Source organism: Gavialis gangeticus, unplaced genomic scaffold, assembly GCF_001723915.1.
Source record: "Gavialis gangeticus isolate Ggan-Ray unplaced genomic scaffold, GavGan_comp1, whole genome shotgun sequence".
NCBI classification, from domain to species: Eukaryota; Metazoa; Chordata; order Crocodylia; family Gavialidae; genus Gavialis; species Gavialis gangeticus.
Window position 1 is genome coordinate 9,758,128 of NW_017728964.1, and position 18,008 is coordinate 9,776,135.

The window sequence follows — 18,008 nt, forward strand, 5'->3', positions numbered from 1 at the left end:
TGCAGAGGGATAGCTACGGCTGGAGAGCTGTGTGAGGCTTTTGTTTTCTATGGATGTTAATTTTTACGATGGGGAATTATGTATTAATCTTTGCCTCTTGTTAACAAGGTTGTCATTTGATTGCTATGCACTGGGATTTTAGATCAACTTGCCTAGAGACATGAATGATGGGTCAACATTTTATGAATCCATAAATTAAGTCTCCAATAACTACGGTCCTTAATTTAGTTTCCATGCCATAGTCTGTTTAAAAACAACTGAAGTAAACGCATCTTTCAGGAGGAGTTTGTTTTCTTTTTGTTCATTATTATATTTCAGTACTACTAATAATGTAGCAGCAACTAGAGACTAGGCCTCCATTGTGCTAGGTGCTGTACCGAAACAATAGAAAGAGACAGCCCCTGCTCCAGCCCACTTACTATCTGACTAAAAAACAGATGCAGTGTTTCAGAGAGGCACTAAGAAGTTAAATGACTGGTTGAAGGTCACCCAGCAGGGCAGCTGGGCTGAGCAGTCCTGTATGGAGAAGGATGCTAGGTCAGATTAAGGCTTGATGCTGCTTTTCACTCATTTGGAGCCGAGGAAAACCAAGAACCAAAATGTGACCCTTGCATTCACTATTCAGTCCATGCTGATCCTGGGACAGCTCAGCTTTCTGGTGCCCCATACTCTGGGGTAGGATCAGTTAGAAAATCCACCTCTTGAAGTCTTAGCCCCTGTTCTTGCCATGAGCTCTCTGCAGAGGAACCCCTGGGCCATGTAGGGAAGCACTGGGCAAGTGTGGGGAATCTGCCCACACAGAGGTCAGTGCATCATTAGGGCCTGACTTTGTGCTCTCCTAACAAAATAAGTATGAATTGGGAGTTAGGTTCACTGCTTCCTGCCTGGTTCAGAGCTCAGACTCCTCACAACACAGGTTGGATTGTCTGACGTGGTGAAGCTACTGTTTCCCTTAGAGATTATCTGGGCTTCCAGTTCCATTACCTTGTCTGTAGGAGCAGAGATGACAGCTCAGCTCTTGCTGCAGTGCAAGGCATGCAGTGTACACATCACGACAGGCTCACATTCTGACACCGTGCTCTGAGGATGGATTTGTCAGCTGTAAATTTCCAATCAAGGAAGAATTTGATGGCTGAAAGGGAACTGAGCCATGGGCAGCTTAAAACCACATTTTCTTTAAGGAGCAGAGAGCAGCCCAACTAAATGGTAATCAACCCCGCAAGTACAAGCCATGCTAAGGAGGGTTGCTCAATGGGACCATGCTCTTTCTGTGCCCTGTCCATCCGTAAAACAAAGGATGTAGCTACATTCTTAATGAAGGCAGATGCACAGTGCTGTTGCAAGGCAAGACAGAGTTCAACAGCATGGGTTGGTTTTGAATCACAGCTTAAGATACAAGCTCCTAACAGAGAGAGGAAGCTCAAAGTTAAAACGGACAGCTTTCTGACAGTACAAGGACTTGGAAAGGCTGTTATTCCACTTTTATAATGTTACCTGCCTTGTATTATTGTTGAACTCTTTCAGCTTGGGCCCCAAAGGGAACTTGGAATGTGTGTGATTCATGGATGGACTCATACTGAGTGTAGCAAAGCAATGTACCATGTAGGGATTGTTTTATTAGTCCTTCATATATATTTGTAGCAAATTGGTCCTTTCTCCTGTCACCGTCTAGAGTAACGGAGACTGATGCATTTAATGGAGATATAGGTTGAATTTTTTAGCTGAAATTTAGCTGCGTTCACTATGATGAAAATGCACTTATTTATGCTAGCAGAGAACTTGGCTTACAGATGGTGTTTTTAAAGAGCTCTGCTTGAATTTAGTGCACATGAAAGTAAGGAGATCATAGCCTTGATTTGAAGATGTAGGATAAACAGGCAGTGTACATCCTTAAATATACATAGCTCTGCTAATGCACCTTGAATCCTGAACTGTAATAAAGCTTCTATTCATAGAATCATAACAAATTAGGGTTGGAAGGGACCTCAGGAGGTCGTCTAGTCCAACCCCCTGCATGAAACAGGACCGTTCCCAGCTATATCATCCTAGCCAAGGCTTTGTCTACCCAGGTCTTTAAAACTTCCAAGGATGGAGATTCCACCATCTCTCTGGGCAGCCTGTTCTTGTCCTGGGCTCCCCAGATAACTTGGGCAGTGCACTTTCATGATAAATCTGCTCATAACTGCTTTTCCAGGCCTGGGTTGTTGGTTGTAGCAGTATTGCTCTAAGGTCATAAGCAGACAAGGTTCTTTGGGTAAATGTGATATCTTTTATTAGACCAACTGAATAGTTGGAAAAATTGTTCTTTACAAGCTTTTGTGCACAAGCACCCTTTTTCAGGCATGGAGAGTCTGCTGGTGTTTGTGTACTCTAGTGTTGAATAGAAGCTTAAGCCAATATGCAAAATGCAGGTGAGTGAAAATGCAAATGCATGGGAAGGAAGATCAGAGGGGATAGAAGTTAGTGGATGTGAGACCGCTGGGGAGGGATAAAAGAGGGGAATTTTGACCTGTGATAAAATGTAGCTGGTAAAATGTTGAGAGGTTACTTGGGGTTATCAGCTGGCAGACAGGTTAGAGTGTGCCAGAAATCCAATGTCTGTATTTAGTCCATGATTTTTTGTATCCAGTAGATTTATGAAAGGCTCATCTACAAAAGGTGTTTTGTAAATTTCTTTGGAGGACTAGAACTGAGAGATTGGAGAGAGAGTGGTTGTTCTGAGAGAAATGTGCACTCACAAGTAACTGGGTGCTTTTGTCTTTGATAGATTGTTGGTGTGCGTTCGTTCTAGTATGCAGTTGTGTTTGGTTTCCCCCATGTAGTTTGCATCAGGGCATTCGGTGCACTGGATGATTGATATAACATTTATGAAGGTGCAGGTGTAAGATCCGGGAATGGTGATGGTTCTGTTGTGGGGCATAGTTATCATTAATATTCACTAATATTTCAACCAATGCGAGGTGGAACCTGCCTGTGATTCTAATTCTAGGTTACTTTTAAATGGAGCTGGACACTTACGCCACTGACAGATGTGGAAAAAAAAAGCGCTTCACCGGAAGAGGATGCACGTTAGTTGACCCAGATCCCCAGCACTTTCATAGGGCTTTTTGACGCCTTTATCTAATAGCTGATTGAATCAGCTTTAGATAGAAGCAGCTTTAGATAAAAGCACCAAAAAGTCCTGCTGAAGCCTGTGACCTATACAGACGTTGGGCTAGCCGGATCACTATTGCACCTCAGGAAGATGATTCTTGCTGCAAAGACTGAAGCGAAGATTCTTCTGGGCATGCACTGTGCTTGGCAAGAGGATGACCTGAGCTGAAAGTAAAGTGCTGTTTTGTCTGGGGCTTTTTTGCCCCCACAACTATAAGCAGCCTAAAAGTGCCCAACTGCCTAGGGACTTTGCCAGCTACAGGAACTAGGAGGAAATCCACCAGGCTGTTTTTCCTCCTGGATTCCAGTAGAGTTCAGAAGCCTCAAGCTCAGCATTTCCAAAGTGAAATATCTAGTTAATAAATCTATGTAAAGTTATTGCACCTCAGGAAGATGATTCTTGCTGCAAAGACTGAAATCTGAGATGCCAGCAGCTAGGACTGCTTTGCAGAGCTGAGTTGTCCTCGGTACTGAATTCTCTCCAACGCAGATTCTGGAAGTAAAATGGGGACTTGGCTCCAAGGGCATCACAAACTCCTAGTGACTCTGAGACACTCACAGACACCTTGGATGCCACAGTTCTGTTTCTAAAATGCTCACAGCTCATGAATTAAGGATGTCAGAGGCTCTTTTGAGCAGGAAGCTGTGAAGTAAACAAATGAGCAGCAGGAAGGGGGTTGGATGCCTCTTCTTTCACTCTTGGAGTAAAAAAGGAAAAAAAAATAGGCTGATTTGAAAACCATACAACCTGGCTAGTCTGTTGCCTACCTGGTTTCCGTCACTTTTATGAATGGGGTCAAATCTCACTTAAGTAACCAAAAGCCAACAGTTTCTGGCAAAGGGACAGGCATATGATATAAAAGGGGTAGGCGCTGCTTAGGGCTCACAAGGTATGTGAATTGACTCTTCCAATGTTCTGGAAAGGGAACATTTTAGTGTTTTCTTTTGGAAGACTAGACCTGTTAAAAAGGAAAGAGACAGAATCAGAGTCCCTTTTGGAATTCAGATGCTGCCTTTTTACCCAAGGATCTCTGAGCACATTGCTACTGTCTCATCTCGGTGCCAGACTTCGGCTTCCTTTTTCCAACAGTCATTACATTTGAGGTCCCTTCATTTTGCTGTTGCCAACTTGAGATACCATTAGTTGCTGGCAAACCTGAAAGATCACAACTCATAGAAGGAACTCGAAATCTGGGGATGTTTGAAAGCTTCGGCTACTGATTTTACTCTTTCTGAAAGTTACAAAAATGCTTTGATTGGAACGGTGAGAGGTGAATCAGGCGGTATGTTTGTCACTGTTCAAATGTGTTGACTTCTGGGATTTGTACATCAGTGGTTATTTTCACCCTTTATTGAGAAAAGCTCTTCCATTGACTTTTACACATTTGGCTATTAACCTGATGTTTTATTATCTGTATTGACTGTTCATGGCAGCTACTTACTACATGTGAGCTGGTCATGCCTTCTGAGTTAGTGCAAGCCACAGCTATACATTTTCCAAGGCTTCAATAGAACAAGTCTTGTATCTGGAATCTTCTTATAACACAGACGTTTGGGCCCGTCTGCCTACTGCCTTTAACAAAGGAAATAAGAAATAATCTTGTCTTTTCAGGCCTCCAAATTTCTCCAGCTTCTTTGTGAAGTAACACTCTCCTTCAGCCTTCCTTTTCTCTCTCTGTGAGGCCCTCTTTAAACATCCTCAGTTGGAAAGTCACCCAGGGATCTGAGTTTCTCTCCCCACCCCCATTGCTTTTCATTGTCAAGCAAGGCTATGAACTCCAGAGACCCTTTTGGATCCTTAAAGGGTCTCTGCACCCTGCTACACCACTTATCTAAGATAAATTAAATCTAATAACACTTAATCTGAGTGCCATGGCATTTTCTGCTCTTGAACTAAATTTATGAAGCTTTCACGTTTTTGTTGTGACAAAACCATGGCTTCCCATGAGAAATAATAATCAGTCTTCTAGATAATAAACAGTTGAAATGACTGAATTTAGCAGCAACAGCATATTGTAGACATAAATTTGACTTCTTTCAGAGTGTGCTGACCAATGATTTCCCAACTGTAGCAGAAAAGGACTCTTCAGTTAGCAGTGCACTTATGGGATGTTCGTCCTGGGCCAAACAAAATACAATCACGCTATCATTTGAAATGTTTCCTGTGACCTAATATTTTCATTCTCTGCCATGATGATCTCAGCTACATTTGGCTCCAGGTCTATATTTTGCAATTTAGAATATTCAAAACAGGAAGGAAATATGAATTTCAAATGGGTATGGCTTTGTTTTGACATAATGAAGTGTAACACTAATGACAGAAACAGAGAGGGAACAGCAGAGGATTTGAGTTTAATCATCGAGTCTGCAGCATTCAAGCTGGAGATGATCCTACACCTATATCACAGACCTGGAGGCAGAACCCTTCTTGAATAGAACTGCTATAATTCTTCTGCACTGGGAGGGAGTCCACACTCAGAGCTCTGCTGGATATCAGGTTTTGGCTTTTGGAAATTACTGGAAAAGCCATTGCTATGTCAGTCTTCTGGTCTTTCCCTAATTCAGATGGAAGAGCCCCCTCTACACTGTCATGACATGTTTCCTGTTATGAGGGCTTCAAAGGAAGGATACTTTCTGCTTTGGTCTCCTTAAATTTTTCTCTAGCAGCTGGACAAAATCTTTGAGGTGCTTGCTTGGGAAAGGACCTGGAGTACTGTGCATGCACCAACTGGTACGGTCTGACCTAAATCCCTTTGGGAATACTCCCACTAAGTTCAATGTGCCTGGAGCATTTTCAATTGATAGAAGTTCAAGGTACACATCTAAGGAAAGGCAAATTGACAAGAGCTACAGAACTAGAGAGACAGCCGTGCTCTTTACTTGCATGAAGAAGATGACACCCCTTGGAAATTCCTTGGCTGCAACTGAGAGTGGACGGAAGAGAAAGTGGCAGCTTTCCCCTTCCCTTTGGTTGTTTTATATATGGTATGGCTAGGTGGGAATTCAGTGTCCAAGATTGTAACATCACAGGAAAGTAGTGCTGGAAGGGACCTTGCTATATCATCTATTCTAGCCCCCTGGTCAAAGCAGGATCGTCCCTGACTAAACCATCCCGATCATCTAACCTGATCTTAAAACTTCCAAGGATGGAGAGTCAATGATTTCTCTAGTAGCCTGTTCCAGTGCTTGAACAGCCTCCTAATCATAACATTCCTCCTGATCTTCAACCTAAATTTCTCCTGCTGAAACTTAAGGGCTTTGCAACTAGTCCTGTCCCCTACCACCACAGAGAAAAAGCCAGCTTCATCCTCTCTATAATCACCTTTCAGGTATTTGTAGACTGTTATCAAAATCCCCCTCAGTCTTCTCTTTTCCAGACTAAAACACCCTAGCCTTTTCAGCCCTTCCTCGTAAGTCTTGCTTCCCAGGCCCGTAATCATTTTTGTTGCTCTGCTCTGAATTCTTGGCAAACTGTCCAGATCTTTCTTGGAGCGTGGGGCCCAAAACTGGACACAGTAATCCAGGTCAGGCCTCACCAATGCTGATTAGAGCAGAAGAATCACTTCCTTTGATTTGCAAGTGAACACTTTTGGTAATACAACCCAATATGCTGGGTTGTATGACTTTTTTTTGCAACAAGAACACAGTGTTGGCTCATATTTGGTTTATGCTCTACTGTAACCCCCAGGTCCTTGTCTGCAGTACTGCAGCCCAGCCAGTCATTCCCTAGTTCATTCAGTCCTTATCCTCTTATACTAATGTGAACAGCCAGTGGCCCCCCTTGGTCCTAGGTGGATTTGTGATATGCAACCCTGAGAAATGGATTGAGATCACCAAGTCCTTTACCACAGGCCACCCACCCCATCCAGATGGTAACTGTACTGGTCCACCTTGGAATTGAACTAGACATGAAAGACTCTGCATATTCCCATTTCTAATCCACCCAGCTGCACACACAAAATGAAATAAAATGGTGGTTGTTGATTTACTGTCTCAACTCTGCTGGGAGCATGAGCAAAGTCTTGTTAGTGATGGGCTTCAGAAGACTTCCCAGCCTTTTATTGTCAAGGGAGGGAGGCAAGGTACCTTCAGGTCTGTTTCATGCAATGAGCTGGTTGACGTTTTTCTATGTCCAACATCTTTGGGCACAATGACAAAATATTTTCTAGTTCCTTCTAGAAATGGCTGCAAGGAGGCTGAATATTCTCTAAACTTTGGTATCCATGTCAATTCAAGGGATCTGAAAAGGCCCCACCTTACCCCACCTTTCCTGTTGCACATGGGGCTCCCAGTTTGAGAAGTTCTAAATGATCAAGAAACAGGGGCAAATGCACAAGTGTGCATGCCTAAATCTAGGAATTTACATCCATATTTTAGGACCTTAATAAAAGTGCCTGGTTTACAGAGCTGTGCAGTTCACAGCTCTCCTGTCAAAAAGCTATCAATTTTAAGTAGCACAGTTCAGGCAGCCAGCTCCATGAAGTATGACCTGGATTCATCTCATTATGTACCACAGCGATGGTGGCTGAAATCTCTGACTTCTCAGCACTGTGACTTCGAAGAGACCTTTGCTGGCAGCGCTGACTATATTGACACTTACTGAAATCTGAGTCAGTACAGTGGGAGCAGCAATGTGTGGAGGAAATGCCTGTGTCTTGCTCATCGAGTCTTGAGCTTGCATGCTGAAGGTGGTATATATGGCAGTTGAACAGCACATCCTAGTCATAGCCTTACATATGGAACAGATCCACTAAGCTGTAAGGCTCTTTGGGGCAAGGACTGAAATTATTCAAGTGAAATTTTTTGCCCTGCTACTTGTATTTTGATGCCTGCTTAAGTTGGCAGCAAATTATTGCTCTGTCTTCCCCAAAGGGAAGGAGAAAGCAGGAAGGGGTTTTGTCTCAGGGAATCAGGTGGCCTTCAAGTCCCCATGTCATACAGACATACTCCAGGCATGGTGTAGCACACAGAGTGGTAAAGGCTAAGTGAGTAATATAGCACTGTGCCTTAACAGCAAACTGGAAGAGAAATGTGGTTCTGGCCCCACCAGCCCTGTGGTTTTAGTCACTGGAATTGTGTCCTCAGAGCAGTAAATCCTCTGCAGGACAGGTGGAAATTTAAAACCAGGATGATGAAAGAGCTTCTGGTCCGATCCAGTAGAACAGAGACTCAGGTCAAATAGGATGCAGCTGTAGGGATTAATTCTGGGATACACTCATACAACACATGCACACACAAACAGAGAGAGAGAGAGAAAGAGAGAGAATTATCATTGATTTCGAGTCAGTCTGATCTTTGTAAGCAAATGTGAGGGCACAACTTAGCCCCTTAGGTATTTAACTAGTAATAAATTCCTGCGAGAAAGAAGGGATAGGGCACAATAATTCTGTTACAGATACCATTAACCAAACAATTCATCTCTGCCTCCGAGAAGGCAGCTCCTTGTTTGGAATTCACTGACAGTAATAAACTGCTCCGGCATTGCAGCTTATATTTAGCAGGCGCTCTCCAATGAATTACTGCCTGCTTTAAGCAAAGTGCAGACATCTGTTCCTGTGTAACTAAGTGTAGTTGATGCCACAAGAAGTTGCTTGCAAAGCTATAAGAACTGATGTTTGGGGTAATGACGCTCGTAGAGCTTTACACAAGTTTTGTAGATATAGCAATTTATTCTCCCACCCTAACCCCCACACAGCTCCTATTGATGCAAACGTATCAAAAAGAAAAACAGACCCTTGCATGTGCACTCAGAAAAGCAAAAGGTTTGGCTGTAAAGTCTTATCATTTGGCACTGAATTCTCTTTGATTGAAATATCATCTCTGATTGCTCACTCACCCCCCTGAGCATCTGGTTTTCTCTTTGCTTTGGTACTGATTTAACAAACAGGGCAACCTCTCCCCGCCACCTTTCCCCTGCCCCAAACGCACACCCCTACTCCGAACATACAGAGTTTGGTCACAAAGAAGAAACTAGTCTGAGCAGCAGGGCTGGCACCCAGCTCCAGGCTTCTTGTGTGGGGCCTGTCCTATCCCATGGGAGTACTGTGTGGTTGAGTGAAATAGCTGTGCAGCACGTTCTTTGCAACCCATAGGGGAGGTGTGGGGCAGGGAGCAGAACGGCCTATACATTTTGGAACTTTTCCCTCCCACTGCCCCTGCCAGCCCACCAACACTGCTGTGTGGCCAGCTTTACAGCGTGTGGTGCGACTTCTGGTCAGTCAAGCTTTGAGCTGCACATAATTTATATTGCTTGCCAGGGCTGCTTTGTTGGCTATTTAGGCCTAATTGGTATTTCATGAAGAATGGGATACTTGTGTGAGCCTTTTCATTTTGACTGTAGCATAACTAGGGGTGGATGAGTTGTGCTGGGCACCAACGTGGATGAGCCACAGGCACTGGTTTAAATGAGGTATAATATCGGTTGCTGTTGCTGCTGATAACCACGTTGTCACTGCCGCAGCCAGCGGCCCGGCTACTGCCTCTGCTCAAGGCATAAAAATGGCTTGTTACACCTCTGCTTTCTGATGGGCCTGATTCCTGGATAGTGTTAAAAGGCACAGTCCCATCCAGGCAGATTAACACCAGCTGAGTAACTGGCCCTAATTTTCTTTAAAGGACCCACCATGGTCTGTAAGAAACCTTGATCATTCCCATTTTCAAAACTGGCATCTAATTTTGATTGGCTAGTTTTAGACACCTTGGGTCAGGTTTTCAAAAGAGCTTAGTATCCAGCAGCTCCTTTAGGCCCCTACATAAGTGGCTGGGTTTTTAGAAGTGCTCGATACCCACTGACAGCTGCTGGAAACAGAGTCCTTTTGAATCCTCGGGCATTTCATTTGTGTGTTTCTATGAAAACTGAGCTTTCTTGATAACCTGGCCTCTGGAGCGCTGGATGAAACTGAGGAATGAAAAGCCACATTTTAAAATTTGGACGCTAGATAAAGATTCAAGTTAAATAAGAGGATATGGGTGATATCAGAAGAAATGTTCCTCTTAGGTAAGATGTATTACCTCACTGTATTCCCATTTCCCATCTCTGAAATGAGTCTGATGAGGTTTACTTCCTTCATAGAGTGCTTTGAAACCTGCAGATGAAAAACTCCCTGTATATGAATATCATGACTGTTGTTGCCACCGTTATTCTGCTCCTTTAAACCAGGAGACAACTATTCATAAGGAGCAGTCAAGGTTCTTTAATGTACCGGCCTCTGAAAAGGGGTAAAGAAATTCGTTCCGAATGAGCGGGAGGTATGTTGTCTAATAATAAACAAAGGATACTAGGATTGAGATGCGTCTCTCTTCCAGCTTCTGCTACGGACTTGCAGTGTAATGGCGAGTCATTTAAACGTCCTTCCCCAACTTAACATGAGCATTTTCCTTTCTTAGTCTTATACTCTGAGACCTTGGCCTGGACATGCTATGTACATACAAAATATTGTTAAAAGCTAGAGGAAGGATCTATATAGAGCTTCCATTGTTCCCTGAGCAAGTCCTGTAAATGCGTCATACGGGGATGGAAGGTTACAAGCTTGCTTCAAACCTTGTATAATGGAGTGCAGGTCATCTGAAAAACAGAGTTACACACTTCAAGCAGGTCAGAGGCTGGCCCTAAGCTTTAATTTGCTTCTAATTCTGCCATTAGGTTACAATTACTGTTGCATTTAATACTATTATAATCATGCCACAGAGGGGAGCCAGGGGGTCAAAGCTATCTGAGGATTTCTAGGCTGCTGCGTGCAGCATCAAAAGGAGAGGTTCTTAGGCTCCACTGGAGAAAGCTCCAGACATCACCAGGGTATGTATGTATACCCCAGAAGTCAAGATTTACTGGTGTAGGAGTGACAGAATAGGCAAAGTGCTGGTACTATCGATACAGTTATACTGGCAATGTTGTCCGTCATACTGGTAAAATAAACCTGCCCCCCCCCAAGCAACACAAGCTGTACCAGTATAACTGCGTCTACAATAGGGGCTTCTGCTTGCACAGCTCTGTCAACATGGATTACATCTCTTCGGGGCCCTGACTGACATAACTATTTAACAGAAGACTGTAGGGCACATGTAGCCTCCCAGACATATATGCGCAATTGATTTTTGATGTGCTGCTGAGATTAGTGATTGATGTCTATCCTGTCACGGACAGGGTCAGATGCTACTGAACTATCCTTGGACATGAGAGGGGGCAGACTCACAGGGGAGGAAGTGGTCCCGTGCAGCAGGTGAGTGAAGCGTCCTCCATCCCATCTCAGAGACTCGAGTGCTCTGAGGCAGCGCGAAACGGAAATCCGAGGGACCCTTGTCCGTGTTCTCTGACTGTCGCCATGCTGGGGTCAGACCCAAGCATAAGGCCCGACTCTCGCCTCACAGACATCAGTGTATTGCAGGAGTCATTCCATTACGGTAACTTGTGTGGATTTATACCAGTGTGAGTGAGACCAGAACCGTAGCTTCTGTTGCCCCAAACCCATTCTGCCGCTCCCCCTATCCCCCGCTGCCCAAATTGTTGCCTCAATTCAAATCAGAATGTACAAAGCGTCACAAACATGAGCTGTTTTTCTTTATTTTACTCTTTTTCAGTTCTTGTACAACCAATCACTTCTAGTCTGGCATTTAAAAAAAAAAAATGCAACAAAGAATTGACAGCCATATTTTCAATAACTTAATTCTGAATGTTGCAAGGCATCTATTGTCATAAAAGAAAAGTGTCTCTATTACAGGCTTTTGTTACTGATGACTATGCAAGGAGAGAGATGCACTATAAGAAATAAAGGACAAAAAAAAAGCAAAAGGCCAGGAAGCTACATTGTTTAGCGAGCACTGCCAACATTAATTTATGGCGTTGGAAATAAATGAGTGCAGACTGTTATGGCACAACCTCTGGATTAAATGTATCTGCATTATGTGGCTACTAAAACTTTACTTTTACAATATACACTTTCAATCAAAGCAACACTGAAGTCAATAGTGATAGTTCTTGGAGGTGTATTTTACTTTCAGGCACTGTTGTTTCCAAGAGAAGCATGAGCAAGGACATATGTCTCTGTGCAATGCTGACTGCTTGTGGAAAGAGATCTCCCAGAAATCCTCTCAAATCGATTCCTTCTTTGGAAGTACCCACTGCTGCTGTTAAAGGACCGTTGCCTGTTCCTTAGATATTCCTTGTAGTTTTTGGTCAGCAGGGTGTAGAGGAAGGGGTTAATGCAGCTGTTGCTATATGTCAGGCACGTTGTCAGATAGTTAATGTTCCTCATTGCTTTGGGAGACAATGGGAAGGATTCATAATATTGGAAGAGGAGCTGCCATATCCAGAAGGGCAAGAAGCATGCCCAAAAGACCAGCACTATTGTGAAAATTAAATAGAGCACTTTTTGGTTAGGCAGCCTCTTGGTCTGTTTGAAAGTGGCTGTTTGGGACACCCAATAAGTCCTAGCGAGTCTAATATAAAGGTATCCAATGACCACTCCGGGGCCCACAATGCTTGTACAAAAGAGGATGGTGATATAGATTTTGTATGACAGCTTGCTCCATGTGGGCAGACAAATACTTTTGTTGTCTCTTTGCACTAGCTGGATCATGATGAGCATGGGAAGAGTAAGCAGCAGAGATACCAGCCAGATGACTACGGCAATGGCTTTCCGATAGCTTTTTGACCTCTTCACTGTGTCCAGGGGCTTCAGCACTGCAAAGTAGCGCTCTGTACTCATGACTGTCAAGGTGAAGATGCTAGCATGCATGGTGAGGAAATCCAGACTGAACAAGATGCGGCAACCAATGTCTCCGAAGTACCACTCCTGAAAGAAATATGTTCCAACGATGAAGGGAATGGTAAGAAGGTAGAGCAGGTCTGCCAAGGCAAGGTTAATGATATAAATATACATAGAAGCAGAGTATCTCAAGTAATGGCACATCACCACTAAGGTGTAGACATTGCCTGTCACTCCGATCACACACATAAGAGAGAGGATAGTCCCAATGGTGCAAGTGGCTATTGTGTCTTCCATTGAATTGGCAGCTGGTGTGCTGTCCCAGCTGACATTGTAGGAAGAGTTGGAGCCGATTCTGAATGGGCTCCCTTCACTTGTATCTGTGGCCATCTGGGTGGTTGCTGAATATCTATTCTCCAGCTCTTCATTTAAAGACATCTTGAACTCCTTGCTCAGCTGCTCTTTTCATAACTTGGAAATCTTTTGGTCAGTTCTTTCTGGTCTGGAAAGATGGGCAGTGCGGAGGATAATAACCATTTCTTAGCAGGTTTTCATGTGAGGAAGGAGAAGGAACACTTGACTGCCAACCTGCAGGATGAATCCCAGTTTCTGCGCTAGAGGAAATGAAACAGGAAACAGTATGTTAAAAGTTTGACAAAGCAACAGACATCTAGAATTCATCCCAAAGTCAGCCCTCTCTGATTTCTGTGTTGCTTGTGTAAATAGCAGATCTTCCATAATGGGATGATGCCCATATACAAAGGCTCATGAAGGTCTTGGAGGACTCATAGGCATAGAGGAGTCCAGCACTGAACCCCCAGATTGCTAGCTGAGGGGAAGATTAGAAAGAGATTCAGCTTACTATAGGGCTTTCTGAATACTGCCACAGCACTTAATTCAGAATTTGAGATCGAGAAAGTAAGCCCTTCTCAGGTTCATAATAGCAACATGCTTAATTACCATCACCATTACTAAATGAGAGGGGCCTGGCAGCCAAACTTCTCTGTGGGAAGGTGTCCAAAGCCATTCCTATAGATTAAACACTGTGTAGGGGAGCAGCACCCTCACCTATACCACAGTGTGTAAGCCAAAAGTGGCCAATTGGCTAGCGAGTGCCACAAGTACTACTTGAAGCCTCTGTGTGGCATATGGTAGATCAGGGAGGAGATGGGCAGAAAGTAGAAGGTAGAGCACTGATTATGGAGCAGAAAGCAAAACAGCAAATTTGGCAAAGGACAGGGATTGGAGTGGCAGCCAGGGAAGCTGAAGGGCTAATTTGTGGCATTTCTGCCATAAAGGTTGGCCCCCACTGGTGTAAGCAACATAGCTGCATTTCCCTGACACTTTGGGCAAGACAGCATTACTGAGTGAAAGTAGCCACTGGCATGTTCATGTCTTTGCGTGGCCATGGCTACGCTGCTTCCAGTTTAGGAGATGGTGGGTGCATCTACATGTGCGCTTAAATGAGCATTAACTATTTTAACGCGCGTTAAAGCATCATTAAACATGTGCTTTTCATTTGATGCGCATTAAAATAGGTTAATGCACATTAAGTGTCACTTAAAAACTGGGAGCCTACACATGAGCACAGAGGCTGCGCTGACATGTTGGAGCTTCAGCATGTTGGAGCAGATTAATCAAGTCTGCGCTGCACACACTGCAGCAACCTCCTGCATCTCATCATCAGTGTCCTCTCACTTAAAAGTGGTGGCAGGGGCACTTGAACTAAAGCTCCTTGAATGAGCTTTAGTTCAAACGCCCCTGCCACCACTTTTAAGCATGGGGACGCCGATACAAGAGACGCAGCAGTGCTTTAATTAGAGTGGCTCTTGGAGTACCTCACAATGGTTGCCTAACCAAAAAGCGTTTTCTAGTACCCGACAACAGAGGTATTAGATTTAATGCACATGAAGTAAAGCTTGTTAATGCATATGTAGACTTGCCCAGTGTGTTTGAAGCCGCTCAGAATGCTTGAGGGCGCAGCTTTTGCCAGGCAGTGTAAGTTTACCACACAGACAGGACCCAAGATACCAAGAACTGGGATACCAAGCCTTGGCTTGACAATCTGCAACCAGCACTCTGTATTTTTGCACGTGATCAATGCTCACAATTCCCCAAAACAACCAAGCATTATCAAGTAATGCCTTTCAGAACAAGAGATTGTCACTATAACTTCACTTTTTGCAGTTTGAATATTGTAATTGCAGGGGGACCCCCCTGAAAAACCAGGGATTTCTGATCTATTTCTCTGTAAGGAGTCATGCTGTACCTGGACCTGCTCAAAGCAAGCTCTCCTGTGAGTTTGTGAGTGCATGTGTATACCTAACTGACCCAATCAGTGTGACTTACAGATACTCAATTATGTGCATCTGCTGTCCCGGTTTTTCCAGACACACATGCACCCACATGCACACGCACATACATTTATGCATTTTCTGTGACATGGTTGTCCCCATGCAGACTCTCAGTATGCTCTGTGTTTTCATTATATACATTTGTTTTCTTAAGCCCTACCAGCTCCTGTGGGAAAGCCCCCCACAGAAAGGTGCTCTGCCATACTTATTTCTTGCAAGTGTTTCCTTGCACAGATTTTACTCCAGCTTTTACCCCCTTGAGAACATGGAGCATGCTTCATCAAGGTAATGGCTGGGAGGTCTAGCCCCCAGATGCGTGGGGTCCTTGGAGATCTGCGAGAAGCCCTGTGCCTCCACCTTGGCTCTGGCCCTTCCTCCCATTTGCCCCCTGGCAATGAGATGACATTTCTTGGCTCCTTCTCCATCTGAAGCTGTATGGGAGGACCCTGTAGACATGGGAAAGATTAATACAACCACTGTGGAGCCAGAGGGTGGACAATTGCACATCCTTCCTGTGGCGCACCCACTCCTTTAACTGGCCCATCTGGTCTCTATGCATCACCTCCACACATGGCCGTGCCTTGGAGAAAGTGGCAGAGAAAGTCCATATAACCAGGTTGGGATCAAAGAGAATTGCCCTGGCATAGTACTTGGGACAAGGAAGCAAAACAACAAAAAGCAGAATACATAAAATCATAATACACCCCCAGCCCCTTATAACAAAAAGACCCAAATTGGGGGGGTAGGAGGAGTGGGAAGGGGGGTTACTGAGGCTGGTGGTTATGGTACAGGAAGCCAACTGTGCTCATTCCAAAAACAGCCTCTCTCGTCTCCGCTCCCCCAGTGCAGCCATCAGCTCACCTGGTCCGGACCTAGCAAAACCAGGTCCTCCTCCATGAAATATGATGGGGCTGAGCCCCACTCCATGCTTTCTCCCCCATCTATATGCATGCAGCCCCATCTGCTTCCTTGTCGCTCACCCCGCCTGAGTATTTGTTTATTCATTCAGATCTGTGCTGCCAGGGAGTGTCATGCCTGGAAGGCACGCGCGCTCGCTGGCTCTGTTGGTGCCTTGGGAGATGGCTGCCGCACAATCCCCTGCACACTCTGCTAGAATACAAATAACTCAGCATGGGATGCTCCAGCCAAGTCCAGCCACCGCTCACATGGAGCACGCCCAAGCACAATTCGTCTCAAACAGGCTATGTTTCATTAAGCGTGGGGGTTCTTTTTGTCACCATCATTGATGATTTCCTGCAGTTCCCTCAGGTTCAGCTTTAGGCACTTTAAGGGGATCTGAAGCAGTAGTTTGATGAAATGGCACATTTTCAAGGTGATTTGAGTGCTTTACTGCAGTCACCCAACAAGAGAGGTATCTCTTTCTTGGAGACAGCAGCACGCACCACGCCTCCTGCCTACACTGCTTATTCTAAGCTCAGTAATTGCTCAAGTTGCAAAAGTACGGAAACCACCAAGTTTAAATGGAACGCCTCACTTGCCTTCGCACACAGCTGTACTGCTCCTCAGGTCTGTGAAGAGCAAAATGAAGCAACCTAGAGAAATCTTTAATTGCTCTAAAAGTCTTTCTGGCTATATAATTGTATACTGTCTTCCTTCCTCCCATTTCCCTCTCCCCATCCACACACACAATCAATAAATAGCCGGTTACTCCGAAGTAGCATATCATTCCTCCCGACATTTCAGAACACTAGCCGTACAGCACAATTAATTTCCTCAGCCATTCATGCCTTTCCTCCGACAGTATCACCTACATACACCATGCACATTTCAAGTTGTTACAAAAGAAATGAATTGTCATGTTCAAACCTGGCTGTTAAATCCTGTTGATGAAGTTTCCTACAGGAAAGAACAAACAAATCTGCTTGTTTTTTTGAAAAGATTCAAGACAGGAATTTCTTTTTTTTTTTTTTAAATTGCAAATCCTTCTTTGTGGATAGGCAGTGCGAGGTCTGCGTTGTGCATCTGGACAAGCAGCGCTGAGGAGTGAGTGCACTACCTAGCCAAGTATGTTTGAAATCTGTGCGCTCTTAATACTCCCATTCTCCCTTCACTCATGCCTGCTATTTATGTTACTCAATGACGTTAGGCATAATGTAGCTCTGACTGCAGCTAGCTGCGATCCTTTTTAAAGCAGCAGTATTTGATCGCCACGGCTGGTTTTGTTAGCTCCCCACCTGATTGGCCAACAGCCAGCTGGGAATGCAACATGTCAATATTGTTTTTACCCCAAGACTGGTTATACTAGAAACCACCCTGCCTCTCCTTCCATCACATAGGAGAACACAGATTCCTAATACTGGCTGAGAAACAAACCTAGTGTTAGGGAAGTGGTATAGGTTATTTTTCATATATGTATGCACACACACACACATATATATACACATATACACACATGTTTGTGTGTGCAGTGTTAGGGAAAAAGCATTCACCATAAGAAAGTGTTAAATTCCTTGGGTGAGAGCTGGCTGGCCAGTGAAACGGTACACTCAATTCAGAGATCAATTCCAAAGAGAAAGCAAAGTTTATTTGGATCCGAGGTAATATTAATACGTGAATCTGTGTGATGGCATCATGCCTGACAGCCTCTCTGCCCCTTTTCATTGGCAAAAACAAAAAGGCACCCGAGTCTTTTCGAGTTAGCTGGATTCCCTTTTGTTGGTGCTAGGGAAGGAACATTAAGACAGTGAGGGATCCATAGGGCACTTAACAAAACCATTCAGAAATGGGATGGGGCTGAGAAATTCCCAGGCAGCAGCTCAGGGGAGAAAATTAACAT

At 44.3% G+C, this 18,008-nt stretch overlaps 1 protein-coding gene across 2 annotated transcripts; it reads right to left on the minus strand.

The window, feature by feature from the left end:
- Positions 1–11,693: 11,693 nt before the first annotated feature.
- LOC109287518 (urotensin-2 receptor-like) lies at positions 11,694–17,356 on the minus strand. Of its 2 annotated transcripts, none has more exons than XM_019502680.1 (2): positions 17,039–17,356; positions 11,694–13,466 (listed from the first exon to the last, which is right to left on the minus strand). In XM_019502680.1, the coding sequence occupies exon 2, from the start codon at positions 13,293–13,295 to the stop codon at positions 12,147–12,149; it is 1,149 nt and encodes a 382-aa protein (XP_019358225.1). In that variant the 5' UTR covers positions 13,296–13,466; positions 17,039–17,356; the 3' UTR covers positions 11,694–12,146. The 2 variants fall into 2 exon arrangements, with proteins under 2 accessions (XP_019358225.1, XP_019358218.1); XM_019502673.1 differs by having other exon boundaries at positions 11,694–13,471.
- Positions 17,357–18,008: the final 652 nt, after the last annotated feature.